The sequence below is a fragment of the Perna viridis genome, chromosome 8 (assembly GCF_037379345.1).
Source record: "Perna viridis isolate PV_CMFRI_1.1 ecotype Kerala chromosome 8, ASM3737934v1, whole genome shotgun sequence".
Lineage (NCBI taxonomy): Eukaryota > Metazoa > Mollusca > Bivalvia > Mytilida > Mytilidae > Perna > Perna viridis.
The window spans coordinates 45,181,441-45,202,666 of NC_142452.1; the positions used below are offsets into that span (position 1 = coordinate 45,181,441).

Consider the following 21,226-nt stretch of genomic DNA (forward strand, 5'->3'; position numbering starts at 1 on the left):
TCAGAATGCGTTTTTTTTTTCAGCTGCGTTTACAGACTTTGCTAGCTTAGATGCTACAATGCCAGCATCAACTAATGAATGTATTCTTGTATAATATTCCATACTTTCCTTGCTAAACCAACCCACATGACTCATGACTTGATCAACATTATCAACAGATCCAGATAATACCATTGTGATAGCACATCCAGATCTAAAACTGTGAGGAGTCTCACCATCATAAATTCCCAAAGTAGACAAGTAATATCTTAACCTTTCGTATATTGTTGAATAAGTTACAGACTGGTCAAGGACTCTGCCATTTTCTGACACAACACGAAATAAATACCCAGTTGATAAATCAACCCCTCGGCGTCTACAAAATTCCACATACTCAAGTAGACCTTTTACCGGACAGACATCGGAATCATCACATTTTTTGATTACAAAGGAATTACTTTCCCTGAGTGTTTTACCAAAAGTATGCTTGAATACCAGTCCTGAGGCATCATTTAAAACCTTAACTTCTTGTGCTACAACCACCGAGAGGTCACTGGCCCTATCACCAGCAAAAAACTGAAGCTTAAGCCACGCTTGATCCCTATGCAAAACAAACTGATGTCGAGCAGAGAGGCCAGGTTGTTTTTTAATCTCCCTGCTAATGAAAGAACACATTTGTTTCACCTTCGTCAAAAATATCGGTTTTGCTTGCTTTTGAAGAACATGCGACCTGGCCTGTTCTTCCTTAATTAATTTTAAATATTGTTTAATTATAGGGGACGCAGCAGGATTTCCAGTATTAGATACCACATCCCAATCTCTTCCATTTCCATTTTCCTCAAAAACATTTATCAGTTGCTGGATTATCCCCTCAACAGTTGCGGCTGATAACCTTTTTGGGCAAGCACAAGGGGTTTGTTCATTTTGACCTACATATTTACATTGGATATTATGTACAATTGTTTTACCAAAAGTATCTTTCCACACTAAGAACTGACGAATTTTGTTTGGTGTGCAAGTGGCTAAAGTTGGGCAGCCAGATCCACGAATAAAAGCAACAAATGTCTGCAAGAAACTATTCTTCTTTTTAAGAGCAGAAGACGACGCTTGCCTCTCATCCAATTCACCAAGCCTGGTCTCAATATACTGCCAATCTATTTCCAGATCCTAAAAACAAAGCACATTTAATGACAAAATAATACTCTAAACACATATAATGGCCAACGCAAACCTATTTCGTCCGTAATAAACCCTTGTTTTGAAGGAATTCTAACAATTCCAGTTTGACCTTTCTTTCCAAGACAAAAGGAGTGTGTTGAAGCATTTTTTAACCTGGTCCACCAAACAGGTAGTGGGTAAAGTTTTGGAACCACTAAGGTACAAGTAACTTTCTGTTCCTCTAACAAAGTACGGGGAAAATTAACAAAAATGGAGGGAAAACATATAAATTTGTTTCCTTTGTTAAATTCTGAGAAAACACATTTACTTCTGCCGAATTTGGAGTGGGCCAAGGAGTAAAATGGCGTAGAGGACTCCCGTCTTTTGACAACATCACATTAGAATCTAGTGCCATAAGATCAGTCGAATGCGGACCAAAAAGAGATTCTATCTCTGACCAAGAACTTTGACTTAACATAGTATCTGACGCATTCATCTGTCGTGAGGGTCCATCTGCTGCATTTTTACTAGAGAATACATAACTAATGTGCAAATCAATATTCTGATCAACTACGTAATGGAAAATTGATTTCAATACCTGATTCAACGTTTGACATTTACATCCCTGATTATTCCAAGCTGCAACAACAGCAGTATTATCACATAAAAGATCTGTGCGTGAATTCAACAATGTACCCTGTAGAGCTTTCAAAGATTGAAGGATAGCATCAGCTTCCTTTATATGGATGTGTCTATCATCGCCTTCACCCCAATAATCACTTAAGACAACCCTCTCTTCACCTTCATGTACTATAGCCCCATACTTAAATCCAGAAGAGTCCGTAGACATTTTAATTGTCTTGTGGAACTCTGACCTCCATGCCAAAAAACCTGACCAATTGTCGAGAAATCTCCAATACTCCAATTCCTCCCTTAAATTACTAGTCACATTAACCAAACGACTGCTCTTTGTTGCATGAGAAATTGTTGCATTCACCTCTCTGCAGAAAAGCTTACAACCTGGCACAGCTAATGACATCGAAATGCATTTGCCACAAAATCTCTGCAAAGTTTTCAAATCAACTACTTTTGAAGATAGGATTGATTCTCGAAGATCAATAAACTTGAGTTTTTTGTCACCTGGAAGAATGAAAGCTTGCCTTTGTGAGTCAACATAAAATCCAAGAAATTTTTTACAAGGTTCTGGAATAAGGAAAGACTTTTTAAAAGAAAGAGTGTAACCCAATCGGGTCAGGAGCTCAAGCATGACCTACGGTAATTTGTTTGCCTCCTCTACAATGTCAAGACTCGAACATATGTCTCCCCCTTGGGAAACTGCAAATCGATCATCAATATATAATGTATTCATAATGTCAAGGGTTCTCAAGTAGGATGTAGCACCCATGCCCAATGTTTGATATACATAAGGTGACGCTTTCCATCCAAAAGGTAGCGTTGTGCATGTCATGAAGTAATCCCCAAATTGTATTCCGAAATACGTCTGAGACTCTTTACTTAGAAACACATGATCATAACCTGACTTGTCGTCACATGTTATAATCAGAGCATTCTTTTGAACTAACCTAGATATATCTCGCAACGTTTCCAAATGAAAAGGGCAGTCCTTCACCCACAAATTTAAATACCTCTCATCGTGGCACAAGCGTGGTTTGTTAGGTTCAACTGTTTAAGGGCATTATAATTTTGGGGGGGTTTGCAAGTGCCAACTTTGCCTAGAAGTTTTACCGAACCCATAGCAATCCGTTCACACAATTCATTTGCTACAAATTCTGCAAACTGTTTACAACTATTGGAATTTGCGAAGTATTGTTTGGGAGGGAAATCAGAGTCATAATCCTTCCCCTTAAATTTACCCTTAAAGTGTTTGAAAAAATCTTCAACATTAACTCCTTCCTTTAACCATTTCAAAATATCATTTTGATTTGAATTGTCTCCTATAATAGATTGCCAGGCTGGTAAGCATTCATGTACCTGACCGCTCACAAAAAGTTCTGGGTCACGCAGAGGTAGCAAATTAATATCATAATTAACATTGTCACTCAGTACATGTTCCGCTAATGGTACACGAGTCGTAGACGAAGGGATATCCCCTCCAAGTGTTGTCCATGCTGGTTTTTCCCTTATCTTTACTCATGTTGGATCAAAACCACTGTTTCTTTCCCAGTCGTGAACATGAATGAAAGTGGAGTCCACAGTGTAATCATCTTCCCCAATGTTCTATATAAAAACAAACAACGAATTAATAAGAAGTCCTATAAAACCAGCATGGAATCACCAAAGGGGAAATCCCCTCGCCTACAATTCGCGTGAGTAATCCCACTAGGGCATCAGTGTCCCTTGAATTGCGGATGAAGGAATTTCAAATTAACAACTTTAACTTCAAGTATTAGATGTGTGGTAATCCCATGTACAAAAAATCCACATTTATTAACGTTTCGGCATCTTTAAACTATATTTATTGTCTGTGAACCTTTATTACTTAAATGATATATTCAAATACATGTATAACCATTGAGAGACTTTAATACATATTACATGAAAGTTAGAGTATTATTTGCTCTTGGCGGCCTTCATTTTAATACAGTCCTTCACTTGATGTGTTGCGCTGTCGCAAAATAAGCATGCACCCCTTGGTCGATAGTATCGTGGTCTACCTCTAAAGTTTTGCTGGAAAGTAGATGCAGGATGCGGTGGTGGAAAAAATGGAAAATGTAGCATTCCATACATTGATGAAGTTTGAAGTTGAGGGTAAACATTATGTAGCGGTGACTTTTCTGGGTGCGGTCCCAAACTATTGACACTTTGATTATTTTTGGATTCACTTTTCGTATCGGGCTGTTTTTCCTTTAGACATTTTGCAATGGCCTTGGAGATAGCATCAGCCGCTTTCCCCCCTTAGACAGACAGACACAAAGCAGCTACGTCAATTTTCCCCCGATGGCGATTTGCCTGTCGAGCAAGCTCCTCAAACATATCAGCTTCCTCATGGACGACCTTTCTGGATATTTTCGCTAATTCTTCTAACGTTAAAAGAATCAAAGGGTTGCTTGGCTCATCCTGAAGACAAAGGGTCCTCCCCTTTTCTTTGAATTCTTTTACGGCTTCAACTTTTGCAGTTTTCTCAAGTGAAGCTATTCTGTCCTCCAAATCCGAATCTTGGTCTCTTTTACGTTTCCCACCAGTAGCCTTACCATTTGTCTCATCAGAAGTATTTGATGATGTAGAGGGAGTATTCTGAAAAACAAACCATAAATGTTTGAATACTTTAAGGGAGTACTATCGTTTCAAACGAAAAGTTGTCATGTCTTATTTGATAAAGCTCTACATAAATGAATAAAACACAAATTAGTTTACCAATTTCAACTGGTACTCACTGATGAAAATCTGATGGGATATGGAGTCAATACACAAGAAACAAAATCCTTATAAATATATTGATAGATGGGGCAATTGAAACGACCCTTTTCATAGAGTAGCTCAAAATTTCGTTCAATGATAATAATAATTCGGATATACTTCTTAAATTTTAAAACAATATTACTGTCTGTCATGCTTGTAGAAATGTTCGTATATATTATATGTATTCAAAACGGGATAACTTGATACCAGACAATCAAGTTGACCTCAAAATACAAGGCATTGTAATTCTGTATTAGTGGTTGACAGTTTCAAATATTATCAATACATACTAAGTAAATGAAGTCAAATCCGCATTCATACGTAGGCGTAACTATAAATATAGATCTTGACCAAATTCTGTGAGGTATATAAAAGTGATCTAAAAAGATCTATCATGAAAATCGGACAAAACCAAATGCATCCGGTCTAACATAAATGTCATTTATACAAGTTCATCACACATAGCAATTATTTAACTTGTATTGACTTGCCCGTAAACGGTTGTAAAACATTCATTTTCCGTTAAAACTCCAAAAACCAAAATAATCAAACTGAACATCTTATAACTAAGCTAATTTGCTTACACCAGTAAATTCAAAAATGAATACAAACAAAAATAGGAATGGGGGATTAAAATATGTACAAAATGGAATTGTTAGTAATAATTATAGCCATTGATTTGCATATATAACTATAAAGTACGAATATTGAGCATTGAAACTATTCATTTTCCACGTGACCATCCAAACAGGTTTGTTTACAGGGTGTACATATCTGTTTTTGGAATGTATTTAATGTCAATCAATATAAACAGTTATCCAATCAGATGAATGATTCAAAATTGACAGCGGTCAGTCCACCAATAACACACAAGAGGGGTATTCAGAGTAATGAGATTTCGTACAATATTTTAGAACTAATAACATTTGTCATATAAATTTTGAGTAGGTTACCATACAAGTATTTCAAAGCAGCTGTCCAAAGTTTCACATTATTTAAATATGTTTTCGACAAATTCATTGTTTCGACTAAAAGAATGAAGTAAAATACTCGGTAGTTATCTCGATTGAAAGGAAAAAACTAAACATGAGTAGGGTAAACTACGAATTCTCTCAAATAATCTAGTGACGATCTATATATACATGTAGTTAGTTACTTTTGTGCATGCTCTGCCCGCCCGACTTACTTTACATACATGTTTTGTAGTCAGTATCCAGTCATTTAATATGAAAACTATAAAATCCTATTGACAGTGTATTGCCAATCATTTCTTTTAGTATCATTATCCATCTGTTTCATGGATACACGCGGTTATAGCTGACGCTCTTGGAATACCACTTATATTCAAGACTTGTGCGTGAAATGAATGCTAAAAATATGCCTAGGTAAATATGGTCATCGAAATTCTGACACTAAAATATTAGAAATACATCTAGTAATCATATAATCATCAATCAAACTCTTTCATAATCAGGTAGTCAAACATCACATGAGAAGGTTCATTCTATGAAAAAAAGGGTTACAAAAAATGTTACTCACAAGATCTTGATCTGACAGATTCTGGCCACCCTGACCAAACTCATTGGCATAGAGTATGAGGCAATGAAGGGCCCATCTAGCTTCAGCAATGTTGTTTTCTCTGCCAGCAAGCTGAAGCACTTCCTCAAGCTCCTCCCCTGTTATGGATTTAACATGTCCTTCCATTTCCTCCAGCTGAAGATCTTCTGTCTTTACCTCTTTCTGCACCCTCGCCAAAGCTTTTAATGACTCGGGTTGGCCACCATACTTAATAATTTCATTCCTTTCAATAAATGCTTCTTTTTCAATACTGTAGGCAACACTATCTACAGAAATAAAATTACAAATTATAAGCATTTGGCTTCTCAGGACTATTAGTTATAAACAGATGAAATATTCGAGTCATCCGTATATCAGAAACGTGAGATTAATTGCATGGATAAAACAGAAATGAAAGATTTTCTGCTTATTCAATCCAAAAATATAATTATGTATCGGAAACCATTCACATATATGCGTATTCCGGTTTCCAATCAAAACTTATTCATTATTAGCAATATCGCAATTATCTCCTTATCAAGTCATAACAAGTTATTGATAATTATTAGAATTCATTAAAATGTAACAAATTTAATAAAGAGGTCTCATTTAAAGTACCATATTACCCTCTATCGCCCCGCTTTATTGAAACTTTAAAAAGGGTGTACTCGACTCAAAACTGTATTATATAGTCATTTTAACAATAAATGTACCAAATAGTCACCATAACAATTTAATTCAAATACTTTCTAAAATCAACCTGGCCTTTAACTTACTGGTTTCTGACAAGGTGTAATTAAATAAAATATATACTCCCATCACGTGTTACAAATCTCTTTCTTAATAAAGGGGGTCATGCATTACTCATGCGTTCAATTATTTATCTCGAAAAATACGAGCCACATAACATAGGCGACATTAGACAAACAATCTAGGCCATAAAAAGAATATTTAGCAATTTTAAAAAGTGAAAAAAGTCGCCACGAACTTGGTCAATACAAGCCACCGAGGCTATAAAATGAAACATTATAAACCATTATTTCACAACGAAAAAACACCAAGGCATTCAATTCAATACAAGCCAAGGCTATATTAAACAGGTCACCTAGACCATAAAAAAGGCCACCTAGGCTATACAAAGGTCACCTAGACCATTAAAACAGGCCACCTAGGCCAATTAACAAGCCATATAGGCTATAAAATAAAATATTAACAATTATTAAACAATTAAAAAAGGCCACCAAGGCAAATAAAACATTCTACCTTAGAATGTATAGAGTTGTCCCAGCCACGTCCTCACACGTGCTCAACTGTTGAAAGAATGGGGATGTATCACATGTACTTCCGCATACATATCAGTGGCCGTTCATGTCAAAATAGGGATATTTCTATCGGCTTACTTTCAACAAGTACCGGCTTACTTTTCAAAAGTATCGGCTTACTTGTCAAAAGTATCGGCATACTTATCAAAAGTATCGGCATACTTTTCAAAAGTAAGCCGATACAAAAACTTTATGCATAGTGAAAAAAGTAACGGCATACTTTTCAAAAGTATGCCGATACTTTTGGCAGAGTTTACAGAGATGTGTAGCCAATCAAATCGATCGTATCAAAGGTGTGAACCCATAATTAAACGCGCGCTTTCTTCTATGCGAGAGTTAAGATTAAACAAACCTCATGAAAACAGTCTCGAAAATCAGGTATAAAAGCAACAATGACGGAGATGTGAATATATAGAATTTTAAAAATCTCGAATAAATGTTCAACTGTTCTGACCACGTCATTGATGCAGATGTTGATAGTGTATGGTAGTTTAAAGGGTGTTATTTCTATTTGTCAAACAATCCCGCTAAGATTATTTTTCAAGAATAAGGCATCTCAATTAACACACATTTAATCTGCCTTGTCAACGGGAGTTAAATTGACCCTTCAGACTATCATACAAGTGACATTTTTACAACTCGTTTACACGATAACAAAGCATCAAAGCCTCATTACATCCTCTACCCAACTACCCCGTTGTCACTACTCTGCTGAATTCAGATGTGATTATACCATAAGGGTACAGGTCCTTTTTATTGTCAGTTCTAATGCATTTGCATTTGCGAAAGTTTACAATAAAATTCTTGATTTGCACTGTGAATGCTCATTAACTTAGTTGTTGATATAATTATTTGCTGCAACGTTTTGTATATAATTCTTTAGTATGATTTTTCATCACGTTCAATAATCGTATTCTCCCATCTATATCTCTGCTACTTGACACTATATCTGTTGCCCGACACGTTAAAGATGACCGATACAAGACATTCTGTATATACTTTTGGCATATTACTCAAGCTCAAAACTGCATTGCACATCACAGCTTTGAACACCATTAAAACACACACATTCTGTCATTAAAACTGCATACACATATTAAGCAAACTTTAAAATTACAAGCAGTCCATTACCTATAGACTTTTAATTTTTCGTTCCACAAACCCCCTGGTCATATACTTTGGTTTTATTTTTTTCTTTCCATATCAATAACGCGCATCTACAGTTTATTTTTTTCTTTCCCAGAACGACCCCCTATCAACCTTTGGCGTATTTTTTTTTATTTCCAAATTTCTCACTTGGTTTACTGCACCTGGTCTTGCTTTTCCTCGTACGTTAAACATTTATTTTTCTTTAACTTTTTTATGATTTTTGTATATTTTGTATTATCACTTAGTTAGTTATAGTTTCATTAGTATACATATTTTTTTCTTTCTTTATTTTGTTAGGTTATCAATTTCAATCTTCTAAATTATATAATATATTTAAACTATAAATTACAATATTAAAGCGGGATAAAGGGTCGACCATACAGAGTCACTGGGGTATATACAGGTCTTTAAACTCCTATCGTCGTCATCTCTGCTACTTGAATTTGAACGAAAGCCTCACATAGATCATTTGTGTTGGTTTTCAGAGAAAGAAGAAATTTGCGATGACTATGTTAAGACTTTTGGATAAGGATATAAACAGCATAATAGATTAAATAAAGGAGACAACATTTTATACCATTATGGTTAATTGAATTAATGCAATACATCATACATGTAAGCACCAATTATTATAGCCCTTATTGCTACTAATAAAATGAGTTAATTATTACATGTCAGCCTTACTTGACTGATTCATAATTATACAATTAATTGTTTATTGTTTGCTATTGCTTCTTTAATTTGATCTTTTTAATTATTTATAGCTGAATTTTTAACTGTCACATGCCCAAAGTGGGCAAGCGATTTTATGTACAATATATAGAGAGATTGTTTATTTAATAAAAGGAAACGCTACTAATTTTAAAGTCTTCACTAAGCATCATTAATGACCTCCTGATGGAACAGATATAGTTTATAGGCAGATCCCTGGCGTTCAAGCTATCGCGTGGTTTAGGTGAGAAAATGCTCAGATGTAATGGAACATTGGATTGGTTAATATCTAAAACAAAATGTAAGCCGTTACTTTTGAAAAGTAAGCCGATACTTTTGAAAAGTATGCCGATACTTTTTTCACTATGCATAAAGTTTTTGTATCGGCTTACTTTTGAAAAGTATGCCGATACTTTTAACAAGTAAGCCGATACTTTTGAAAATTAAGCCGGTGCTTGTTAAAAGTAAGCCGATAGAAATATGTAAACCGATAGAAATATCCCTATTTTGACATGAACGGCCACTGATACATACGTCATTACCCAATGAGAATATGTCAATTGCCCTTAATATAATTATTCGTAAAGAATACGATTTTCTAATTATCTATTTCTTTGTTTTCACTAATAAAGATACGCTGCTCCTGATTGCATCACTATATAAAAGCTAAGTCATTTTCGATTATTGCCCTACATCAAATCTTGCATTTTCGGGACTTGACCTTCCTATTCAAAATCTGTAGTCACCGATCATTTTAATCCTGGAAGGTTCGGTGGTATTGTCATTTTACATGTTCTTTTCTAGAAATACCGGCCGAGTTTCTCGTGAAAGAGTCAAGTCCGGGGTAGACAAACGATGAAAAGAAAACTATGACAGGTTGAGGTCTCAGTATCGTATTAATTTTCCCATAGACCTCTATAGTGAAGTGCATATTTTTAGGATTTTTTAAAAAATATGTAAATTGATTCAATAAAACTTTCACTTATGTAGCATTTCTAAGGACATGTGAAAAAATAATTTCCTGCAAAGAAAATAGGGTGAGTCCACGAAGATTGGACAGAAAAGTAGTCTTGAACTATAAATAGCCATTTTCCCTACTTTCACTTTCGTTTTGCACTCACCTAACCAACCTTTTCAGTGGAACATTTTTATGATATTATGTTAGATTTTCTTTTAAAAAAGTTCTTCATCTTACAGTGTGATGTTTGCTCTATTTTTTAAGTCATTGTTCATGTCTTTTGACAAAACATTAGTTTGTAGAGAGGCAAAAAGAAAATGCACTATATTTTTATGGCATCCATGTTTTGACGTACACCCGCTCAGGGATATGCAATACGATACTGGTACCTTGAATAAATCAGTTTTCATGGCACAGATTGATATACCGTAACGATCCACGAGTTCATGATGACTACCTTAAAACTTCTGTAGCGATGACTTTAATCTTGTAGCAACATAACCCTGTTTCAGAAGGCTATTTGTTTGAATTCTAGCGCGATACAAAAAGTCTCCGCTAGCTTTCAGTAAATGCGGATTTTAAGTTTTGACTAAATAGTGTATTCAATGGAGGTTATTATATGTATCATTAAGTGATTTTTTGTGTGTGTTTGTTTGATGTTTCAGTTCATTTGTGACTTTACATTACAAAAGGGGTAGTTAAGGCCTTGCAATACTAGTTTAACCACATTGCAGACATGCGCACGCCCTGAGTCAGGAGTTGTTGTCATTATTGTGTCTTTGTTTCGTTATTTTATCTTTTAGTTGTATTTTGAAGAACTGTCATCGCCCTGTTACTGTGAATTTTATGACTTTGTTGTCGGGACCCTTCAGGGCTAACTTAAAGCTGTGACTGTGTTCATACTTCTTGAACGCCTTTTAGTGATCTCTGAAAGTATTTAGTAATGTTAAACGCTGGTGCATTGGTTGCGTTTGACCATATCAGATTTTCTTTTCTCTTGATTAAATGGCCAATATCTGATGATGTAATTTCATTGAAAAATAGCTAATCAATTGAATATGAGATTTAAAGAGTTCCCAGTTTACTACCTAAGAAAGTACTAAAGGGTGTAGTGGTCCATTTAATCAAGGGAAAACCAATCATAATGACCACAGTAAGGTGTACCGGTGATAGAAATTTTGGGACTCAATATGACCTTTGGGTCATATTGAGACCAACTACTGGTCAGTGTTGTGTAAATAAAGATAAAACATGGCATTGTTTTACACGAGACACATGTTAACATTTTTAAGTTTCTATACTAATATTTTCATCACGTGTATTCAAATACTTTCAAACCATGGACTTGAGATAGAACCACGTTTCTAACAGCAGAAATGCGTATCCTTCAAATATTACGTAAAACTATAGTATAAATAACTGTGAATCAGTGACTACAAACACTCGTTTCCTGACTTAGCAATCCAGAAGATGTTCAAATATTTGGCTCTGCTCCTCGTTGTGGAGAAAGTTTTGTGTGGTAATGTAGTGGAGGTACTCCAAGCTGATGGAGAGAGTAGACTCATTAATCTGGTTAAGGCAGCAGGATTAGCTGATGCTCTGCTCGGGGGTAAGCAATTTATGTTAGTAGCGTTGACCAGCACAAATCTTGAATTAAATCAAGCATACTTAGGTAAAAGGGTAAAGTGCTGCACTCTGATTTGTGATTAGAGGCCTTAAAATTAACAATACTTTATTAAAAAAATTTACGCATACGGTCATAAAATCCTCCTTACTTTAACCCCACATTTTTGTGACACAGTCTAGTTACATATCCAAAGGGAATTCTCGTCATATTTGTTACCATTTGTTTTGTATGTGTGCTCATAAATTTATAAACTATGTCAGACTAAGTGGACATTTTTACCACTACTATGTAGATGTTGTTGGTAAATCAAATTGCTAAATTGAAAAAAAAATTAATAATCATTTATATTCTGTTTATCATTTTGTCTACGTATTTTTTGCTTGCTTAAATTGATTGACAGTTGAGTCGTGACATAATCCTTTGACAGTATAGCTCTAAAAACATTTCATGTTGTATATCCAGATTGTACATTCTGTAATTTAACTTGTTTCAGGAACCTTTACTATTTTCGCGCCAACGGATGCTGCATTTGATGCTCTGGGAACTGATGCGGAATTGACCAAAGACACAGCTAAACTAGCAGAACTTCTGAAATACCATGTAGTAGCTGGTAGCATCCCTAGCTCGGCTGCCAAGAATGAACTCGAGCTGGATACTTTGGCAGGAACGAAACTCAGATTCAATATTTACCATCATAATCAAGTAAGTTAATATCAACATAACTTCTACGTATCATGTAAATATCTACTATGTGCTCATGCTTATATTGTTTTATATTATTGTCAGGTGATAGACATGAAAATCCTGGTCCCTGAATCATAGTCTTAACAGTAATGAGTCTATGAATAATACCTCCATATCTATTTTTCATCATAACATTAGGAGTTTGCATAATAAAATAACCGATATTGTTCATTTTGTTGATGAGCAAGACATAGTTTTCTTTACTGAATCGCATTTAAATATTTCCGTCAGTTCAGATAACATTCTTCTTCCCGGATTTTATAATCCGATTAGAAAAGATAGGAACTATGTGGGTGGTGGACTTACTGTATATTTTAAAAGTCACTTAAACTTTCAACGGCGTGTTGACCTTGAATTCCTAATTTAGAATTGATGTGGTTTGATTTGAAAACTAAATGAATGGTCACTCTAATAAATATTATGTATAGATCAGAAAGACACTCTGATCCAAACTTTTGGTGTCTATTTGATCAGTCAATTAAGGCAGCTCTTGACGAGTGCATGAATGTTATTGTACTTGGAGATTTGAATAAAAATTTCTTGATTTACCAAGTGTAGTTCGAGATATTATTACAGGCCTTTCAAATATTATTGTTAGACCTACAAACTTTTTCGGCAATACTGATTCTCTATTAGACCGTATTGAAGTAACAGACAGTATACCAGTCATTGATTGTGATAACAGACAGTATACCAGTCATTGATTGTGATAACAGACAGTATACCAGTCATTGATTTTGATAACAGACAGTATACCAGTCATTGCTTGTGATACTGTCCAGAATCAAATTGATCGCCGAATAAGTGATCATGATGGCACTTACATTACTATTGATTCCGGGTATGACCATAAGAAGACCCATATGAGGCAAGTGTGGAACTATAAAAGAGCAAATTATGAGCTCTTACGTAGAAAGATCGCTGATACTGATTGGTTTAACTTAATTGAAAAGCAACCTAATGTAGATATAGCATGTCAGTTATTTACGGACACATTTTTACAACTATGTACAGAATGTATACCATCACAAAAGGTCATGATTAGAGGAAACGATAAAGTTTGGTTCAACTCAAACCTCAGACGTGCCATCAGAATTGGAGTTCGATTACGAAAACATTATTTAAAACATAAGTCGCCAGGTAATCTATTAAAGTACAAAGCCCAACGTAACAAGGTAAACAATATGAAAAAAAAAAAAAAAACACGCAGTTGAATAATTTTATCTGAGTATTAACGAGACATTGTCAGATTTAACAACTTCCAATAGTAAATTATATTGGAAAACGATTAAGATGTTATTGAAGGGTGATAATCCAAGCAACAATATATCACCACTCCGCGATCCTAGCGATAACTCAAAACTTTCTTTAAGTTCTTTTAGGATTCTATAAGTAACAGAATACTTATTGCTGTTAAAAATGAAATAGCAAGACCCCTATGCATGCTCTTCAACAAATCATTAAGATGTCATACGTTTCCATCATATTGGAAATTGGCACATGTTATTGCCGTGTATAAAAAGGGAGACAAATCAAAGGTATCAAATTATAGACCAATTTCTTTGTTGAGTTTCACAAGTAAAATCTTAGAGAAGATAGTTTATAAACCTATTTTTATAGTTATTTAAAATCTAGACAAAGGGTTGTTCTCATGGATGGAAATCAACCATAGGCTCATTGTATGCTGGTGTACTACATAGATCTGTAATAGGTCCCTTTCTTTTTCTTGTATATGTCAATGACATAGCTGATAGTATGATTGGGCTTTGCAGATTATTTGCAAATGACATTTCGATTGGTCATGGAGCCAATGATGAGGTGACACTTGTCAATATGACTACTATGGATTTAAATATTTTTGTATGGTCTAGTGAATGGCTGGTAAATCTAAATCCTGATAAAACTGACATTATTGTATTTAGTATTTGCAACAGATCTACTAATATTGTTTTACTTTTGGTAATTCTATCATACAACCAGTCGAATTACATTAATATCTTGGCTTGGTATTTAGCTCTGATTGCAAATGGACAGATTATATAGATATTCTAATTGAGAGAGCTTCTACGCAAATCAATGTATTAAGTAAATTAAAATTTAAGCTGGATCGGGAATTCTTCGAGAGGATTTACTTCACATTCAAAAGACCGATTCTAGAATACTCTAGCGAAGTTTTGGATAATTGTGGATTAGTCAATTCAGATAGAATTGAGAAAATCTAACTTGAAGCAGCCAGAATAGTTACGGGTTTAACATCGTATGTTAGTTGAGATTCACTTTATCGAGAGATTGGTTGGGAAACATTGAAGGTTAGAAAATAACAAAAGAAGCTTCTTTTGTTGTATAATATGATTAATGGACATTGTTCTGAATATTTATCAGATTTACTTCCCCCATTACATGTAGTATCTAAGAAGTCAGTGTATAACTTGACAATAAGTGCAATTGTAGCGTCCCTCCAACTAGACTTTCATTGTATCAACAGTCATTTTTGCCAGCTACATTGAGCCTATGCAACAACTTGGATCTCTCCTTACGATAATCACATTCTTCTGATATATTCAAATTACGTTTAAAATTAAATTATCGTAATAATAATGCTATTAGTAGGCCACCACCGTTTTACCTTATTGGTAAACGATTCATGAATTTGACTCACGCACGAATTAGAAATAAGGGTAATGCTTTGAAAAACGACTCATTTAGAGCACATATTATTTTTGATAAAAGCTGTTCTTGTGGAGCTATGACAGAAGACGCAGATCGTTTTTTTTTCTTCTGTCCAAATTTAACTGTGCAACGAAACATGCTTTTTCACAATTTGACTGGTCTAGGAACAAATATTTGTCTCAACACTCTGCTTTTTGGAGATGATAATTTGAGTAATGAGTTTAACGCATTGATTTTTAGTTATGTTCAAACGTTCATTGAAGCTACTAGGCGGTTTTCACATGAATAATATAATGTCGTTACAATCAGCTGGTAGGGTATATCGTGAACTTGTGCTTATATTTATCATGTTCCACTGTAACATTGATACATGTATGTCTTGAAAATTTCAACTTATAAATCATTCAATTTGAGTAAATATTTTACATATATCTGTCCAGTTTTATTCCTGATTAATCCCTAATGCATGAATCTATGTTTATGGGTCACTATATGTTTGTTTGTCTCTATAATAACTTCGTAAATGATATTATTTATTGTAAATGTCATAAGTATGTATTAATCAAATGTATATATTAGGAGAAGGCATTGATAAGTTGTACAACTTGTGTCTAATCCCATTGTTTTTGACAATAAAACATGTTTAAATCATTGTAATTTATATGCATATGCATGTACATGTAATTGGGCAACATTTATTTCTAAATATATGTTACGATTATAAGATTTTATTTAGATATCTCTCACAGCTTGTTATAATTCATAAATATGAACCTGAAGCTACGGACGTTGGATCATGTCCAGTTCTAAATGTTACTTCGTAGATTAAGTTAGAACATTTTTGGAACTTCCAAGTAAAGTCGATGAGAACCAATGATTAAGGCAATAGATCAATAGGTGTTAATACTGAGATTAACACATCATATCGACTGATAAGGCATTTAGAAATTATACGAATAATGAAGCCATGTTCAAATTTATCTATAACGTTGTCTTTTTTACCTTCAAGACGTTACCAATGCAGTCATGAAATTGTATGTACGAACTCATATTTCATTCCTGCTAGAATGTGATGGTAATGCGTGGAACATAAAATCTAAACATTTTTTTTCTGTCGTTTGAAACTAGTTTTCATAATTTAATACCATACGGTAATCGTTTGAAACTACATTTGTTTTATTCTACCCCATAGCAAAATACGGTAACTGTTGAAGGGTCAAAGGTCGTCAAGTTCGATCTGAAGGCTTCAAATGGAATGATTCATGTTATTAACAAGGTTATGACCCCGCCAACCGGAAGTATTGTTGACATTGTAGCTGGAAACAAAGACTTTAGCACATTGTTAGCCCAAGTTCAATCTGCATCACTTGCAAGTGCTTTACAGGGTAAGTTTAATTGCAATATTCATGAACTTGGCGATACATGTACGTGGCGTACTTAACAATATTAGAAAACGGGTACAAGATCCCCGCATAACAAGAACAATCGGGAAATCTGAATATCAAAAAGGACTACGATAAAAAAAAATCCAAACCAGATTTAAAAATAAAACAAAATTGGAGGATAAAATATTAGATTTTAAGCCAGTTCTCTGTTTCTAGAAAAGCAGATGACGCTTACCCTACCTGGTCCATGCTCCCAGTTTTTAGTGGAGTCCGAATTGTTCATTTGATTTTGTTACTTTGTATGTATAATTTTAGTTATTTTATGTTTTTTTTTTGTGTATGTCTGTTTTCCATGTTTTGTCCATGGATTGCATTCTTTTGATTACCGCTATAATCTTGGTTCCCATGCGTACTCTTTCTCACACATTCCACTCAGTAAATCATATCTACTTATTTTACTTGTACTAATTAATGTTGTAATAACCTGTACATTTCGACGAAATCGGTACTGATTGAAAAGTACAAGCGCGTTTAATCTATCTCAGGTTTTACGAAATTTTACAAAAGATCAAGAAATATGACGGATGTGCAGGCAATGTTTATACCAATAACAATTTATACATGAATCTTTATGAACAATTAAATGATTTTCGTTTTATACAGGTAATAATTTGACAGTGTTTGCACCAACCAATGCCGCTTTTGCAAAACTTGGATCAAATATCATAAGCAAGATAACAAGCAACAAGGATATGTTGACAGGTTAGTTCATTTTCGTTGTTTTCTGTTGCTTTCTATTTATGCTTATGTAATTCTTTAGATATTTACTTACGAATTTGAACCTTATATCACCTGCAAGGCTTTTTATCTTTTTTACATTTTATATTTTGTTTGTTTTTCTTTGTTCGGCTTTGTTCATTTCAATTTTTACATTCATTGTTCATAATGCTAGACGCTCATTTGTAAAAAAAAAAGCATAACAGTTTAATCCTTTACTCTGATGTTTTTAAAGATTTGTAATGGCTTCTGCTTATACTGGTATTTATCAACTTAAAATATTATTCTTCACCGAGATGCTCCCGATTTTAGATAATTCTCCTTTACCAAGCCGTTTCCCATTTTAAATAATCTCCTTTGCCACACTGTTTTCCATTTCAGATTCTCTTTTATCACGCTTTTTCCCATTTCAAGTATTCTGCTTTACCATACTGATTCCATTTTCAAATATTCTTCTTAACCACGATGTTCCCATTTCCAATATTCTCCTTTACCATGCTGTTCCCTATTTTAAATAATTCTCTTTTATTACATTGTTTCCCATTTCAAATATTCTTCCTTACCACGTATTTCATTTCAGATATTCACCTTTACCACTCTGTTTCCATTTTTCCACTTTACCACTCTGCTCCCTATTTCAGATATTCGTTTTTACCATGTACAATATTCTCCTTTATTGCACTGTTTCCTATTTCAAATATTCTCCTTTACCACGATGTACCCTATTTCAGATATTCAACGATACCATGCTGTTCCCTATTTTAGATATTCTCTTTTACCACATTCCTTTCAATTTCAAATATTCCCCATTACAACTGTGTTTCCTACTTCAATTATTCTCCTTTACCACGTTGTTTTCCATTTTAAATATTCTCTTTTACCGAGTTGTTCTCCTTTTCAGATATTCCCTTTTACCACATTGCTCCTCTGTAGTGATTCTCTTCTTTACCCCGTTGTTTTCTATTTCAGATATTCTCCTTTACCACGTTGTTCCTCATACAGAATACTCAGAAGGACTCTGGAACAGAGAACCACTCAGAACTCTTGATCAACACCATGACAGAATTCGAATCCACGTCACAAGTAAGATCACTTTGGCGTTATTTGATTCAATACTATAGTTAATGGGGTATGGGAAATGCATTTGTATCTGTATAAATATTGACAAAAATTATTAAAAGATTAAATTAGAAAGAAAAGTATATATGTCGGTGCAACTGTGTAAAAAAAAATTACATCAAACCATTGTTTTGTTTATTTAGTATGTAAGAATCTACAAATAACAATTTGATGGTACATTTTAAGGATTATACAACGAAACCGCTTGTTTCTACAAACCGATTATTTACATTTGACGTATATTTTGAATATTTAAGAGTTTAACAATAATAAAATAAAAAATTCAAAAATATCATGGAACTAATATAAATTTTATCAATAAAAATTCAAGAGAGGTTTAACTACCCATTCAGTTTTAGTTCAAATGCAGCATTAAGTATAGTACTTCATAGAAAAAAAAAAGAAATGAAAATAGGTATCGCGTTTAATCGTTCTGATGCAATCTTAAAATTTCTTTTTTTACATATATACACGTTTATATACACAGAAATGTTAGTATACAACGACAAAATACGCATAAAATACTTCAAATAACAATGGAAAAATGTGCGCGCGCACACTGAAGTTTTTTTCTCCTAATTTCCTCAAACAGGGAATGCCAAATCGTTGAATAAGTTTATCAACTTATATTTTTACCTTCATGTTCAATTATTTTCTTTTTCAGGCAAGGGAGTTGCCGTGAACGCTGCTCACGTGACTCAAGCAGACATACCCGCCACTAATGGGGTTGTTCATGTGATTGACTCTGTGCTTGTTCCAAGCAGATATCGTCTTTCCTTAGGATTCGGAAAATAAACATGCTAAGAGCTTTTATGTAAAAATGTAAATAGACGTATTGAATGTAAATTGTGTAAAAAGGAAAAGATGTAAAAGTGCAATGGTAGTATTGAAGAAAATTGTTATTATTTATGTGAATAAAATGCTTTAAAGAAAAATGTGTTTGAATATGTTTTTCAAACGCAAGGTAAAGGTTGAAAACTCAGTTTCTTTAACATGAATATGATATCAATTTATAGTAGCAATATAACAGGTAATGGCGGTGAAGTTTTGTGATGGAACCTATATGGGTTTACTCACGTTTCTCCAATATTTAATTATTAGATTAAAACAACATCAATTAAGATTAGGGATTATGGGGTCCTCAAAAGGGTTTGATAGTCTAAATTTACCTGTATTTTACCTTTTTTTTAACTAAGTTAAATACTTTTTTCGATTTTTTCCTTGTTTGATCACAGTAATGTTATTTTTTTTGTTCAGTTTCAGTTCAGTTATATTGAAATAAGACAAATATATATTATAATTATTGTATTACAAATTACAAATATATCGCGTTATTGCATACACATGTATCATATGATAAAAACAATGTAAAATTAACAAAACATGAAGTACTTTCAGAGATACATTGAAAGCATAGCATAAAGTCAATTTCAAACAATTTATTACTATCGACGTTCCATACATATACATGTACAAAAAGATGTCTGGTCTGCATAATCTTGATCTGTCATTTGTTGGTGGAGGAATCCGTCTTTAAGGATGCCAAGTATGTTGTCGATGTATTTCTTCTGCTTTGGTCTTGCTGTAGCGCCTACTGCTACCTGTATCTGGTTGGCTCATGTGTTTGCTTGTGTTTTTTGGAGCAGTTCGACCAATTTGTAAATGTTCAGATGGACATGTCTAATGAGTTTCTTCAGCTTGCCATCCTTCGAAGTGGTCGTTGGTGCGTGGTCCTTCGGTTGAGAATTGGTTCTAGTGGTTCCTGTCTTGTCCAGGATTCGGTTATATGGTCGACGAAAGCTGTTGTGTCGATGTCGATGCCTTATGCGTCTTTAAATGCGCTGAACCAAACATCCTTTACCAGGACATTTGGGATAAGTGGGAGTACGGCTGCTCGTCTCACCAAAAATCGTAGGTCGTCTTTCTCTTTGTAGGCTGATGCGAGTCGAAGTTTCTGTGTTCGCAGCCAAATATACCGAGTATAGTGGGAGAAACTGCTCTTGAGTGACACGTTGGGAAAAGCCCTCTATGCGGAGTTGCGGGTAGCAGTCTCGAAGTCGTTGCAGAAAGCTGTAGTCTTTGTTTCTGCATGGCCTGTAGGTTGAAGAGCCGGTCGTAGGTTTGTTTGCTCTTTCCTGGAAGGAAGTAGAATACTAGTGGGTACATCACGTGGTCAATATCTTCTGTCCCCTCTAGTTGTCTTAACCATGTAAACTCAAGTCTGACTCTGCCGACCTTATTTGGTACACAGTTCACTGCAAGCATTGCATTTGCCGTCGTTGTTACTTTTTAATGAACCTAAACGGACAGACATATGCATTGTCATACTACAAGGCACCAATGCGTTCTGCTCAATATTTCATGTGAGCTATGAACAAAGCTAAAATCCATGAATCATGAAAATTGAAACAAGTTGATTAATGACTTGTAATTAATAATAATCAGGTATATACATTTGACGACTATTGTAATTAATTTAAATAATATTATATTGCCTAAACAAATTTTAAATTATTTCATTTTCAAGAAGAATTCAAATAATTATCTTAAAAAAGATAGGAATATATTTTCTATAATATGTATTGTTTTAATATGCTACTTTCTTTTTGCAAACACAAAAACAAAAAAACAATTTAAATGAAAACATTAT

General features: G+C 34.1%; 2 protein-coding genes and 2 pseudogenes across 2 annotated transcripts; 1 reads left to right on the top strand and 3 right to left on the bottom strand.

Annotated features, from left to right (window-relative positions):
- LOC148610689 (uncharacterized) lies at positions 1 to 1,148 on the bottom strand. Its single transcript, XM_088543220.1, has one exon. The coding sequence runs from the start codon at positions 652 to 654 to the stop codon at positions 1 to 3; it is 654 nt and encodes a 217-aa protein (XP_088399346.1). The 5' UTR covers positions 655 to 1,148.
- LOC148610690 (uncharacterized) lies at positions 1,123 to 3,670 on the bottom strand (annotated as a pseudogene).
- A 38-nt stretch (positions 3,671 to 3,708) lies between these two features.
- LOC148610691 (uncharacterized) lies at positions 3,709 to 8,444 on the bottom strand (annotated as a pseudogene).
- A 3,279-nt stretch (positions 8,445 to 11,723) lies between these two features.
- On the top strand, positions 11,724 to 19,505 carry LOC148610692 (transforming growth factor-beta-induced protein ig-h3-like). The gene is made up of 6 exons (XM_088541641.1): positions 11,724 to 11,863; positions 12,375 to 12,583; positions 16,488 to 16,680; positions 17,344 to 17,442; positions 18,427 to 18,540; positions 19,241 to 19,505. Exons 1-6 carry the CDS (start codon positions 11,725 to 11,727, stop codon positions 19,369 to 19,371), a joined length of 885 nt encoding a protein of 294 aa, XP_088397767.1. The 5' UTR covers position 11,724; the 3' UTR covers positions 19,372 to 19,505.
- The last annotated feature ends 1,721 nt before the right edge of the window (positions 19,506 to 21,226 follow it).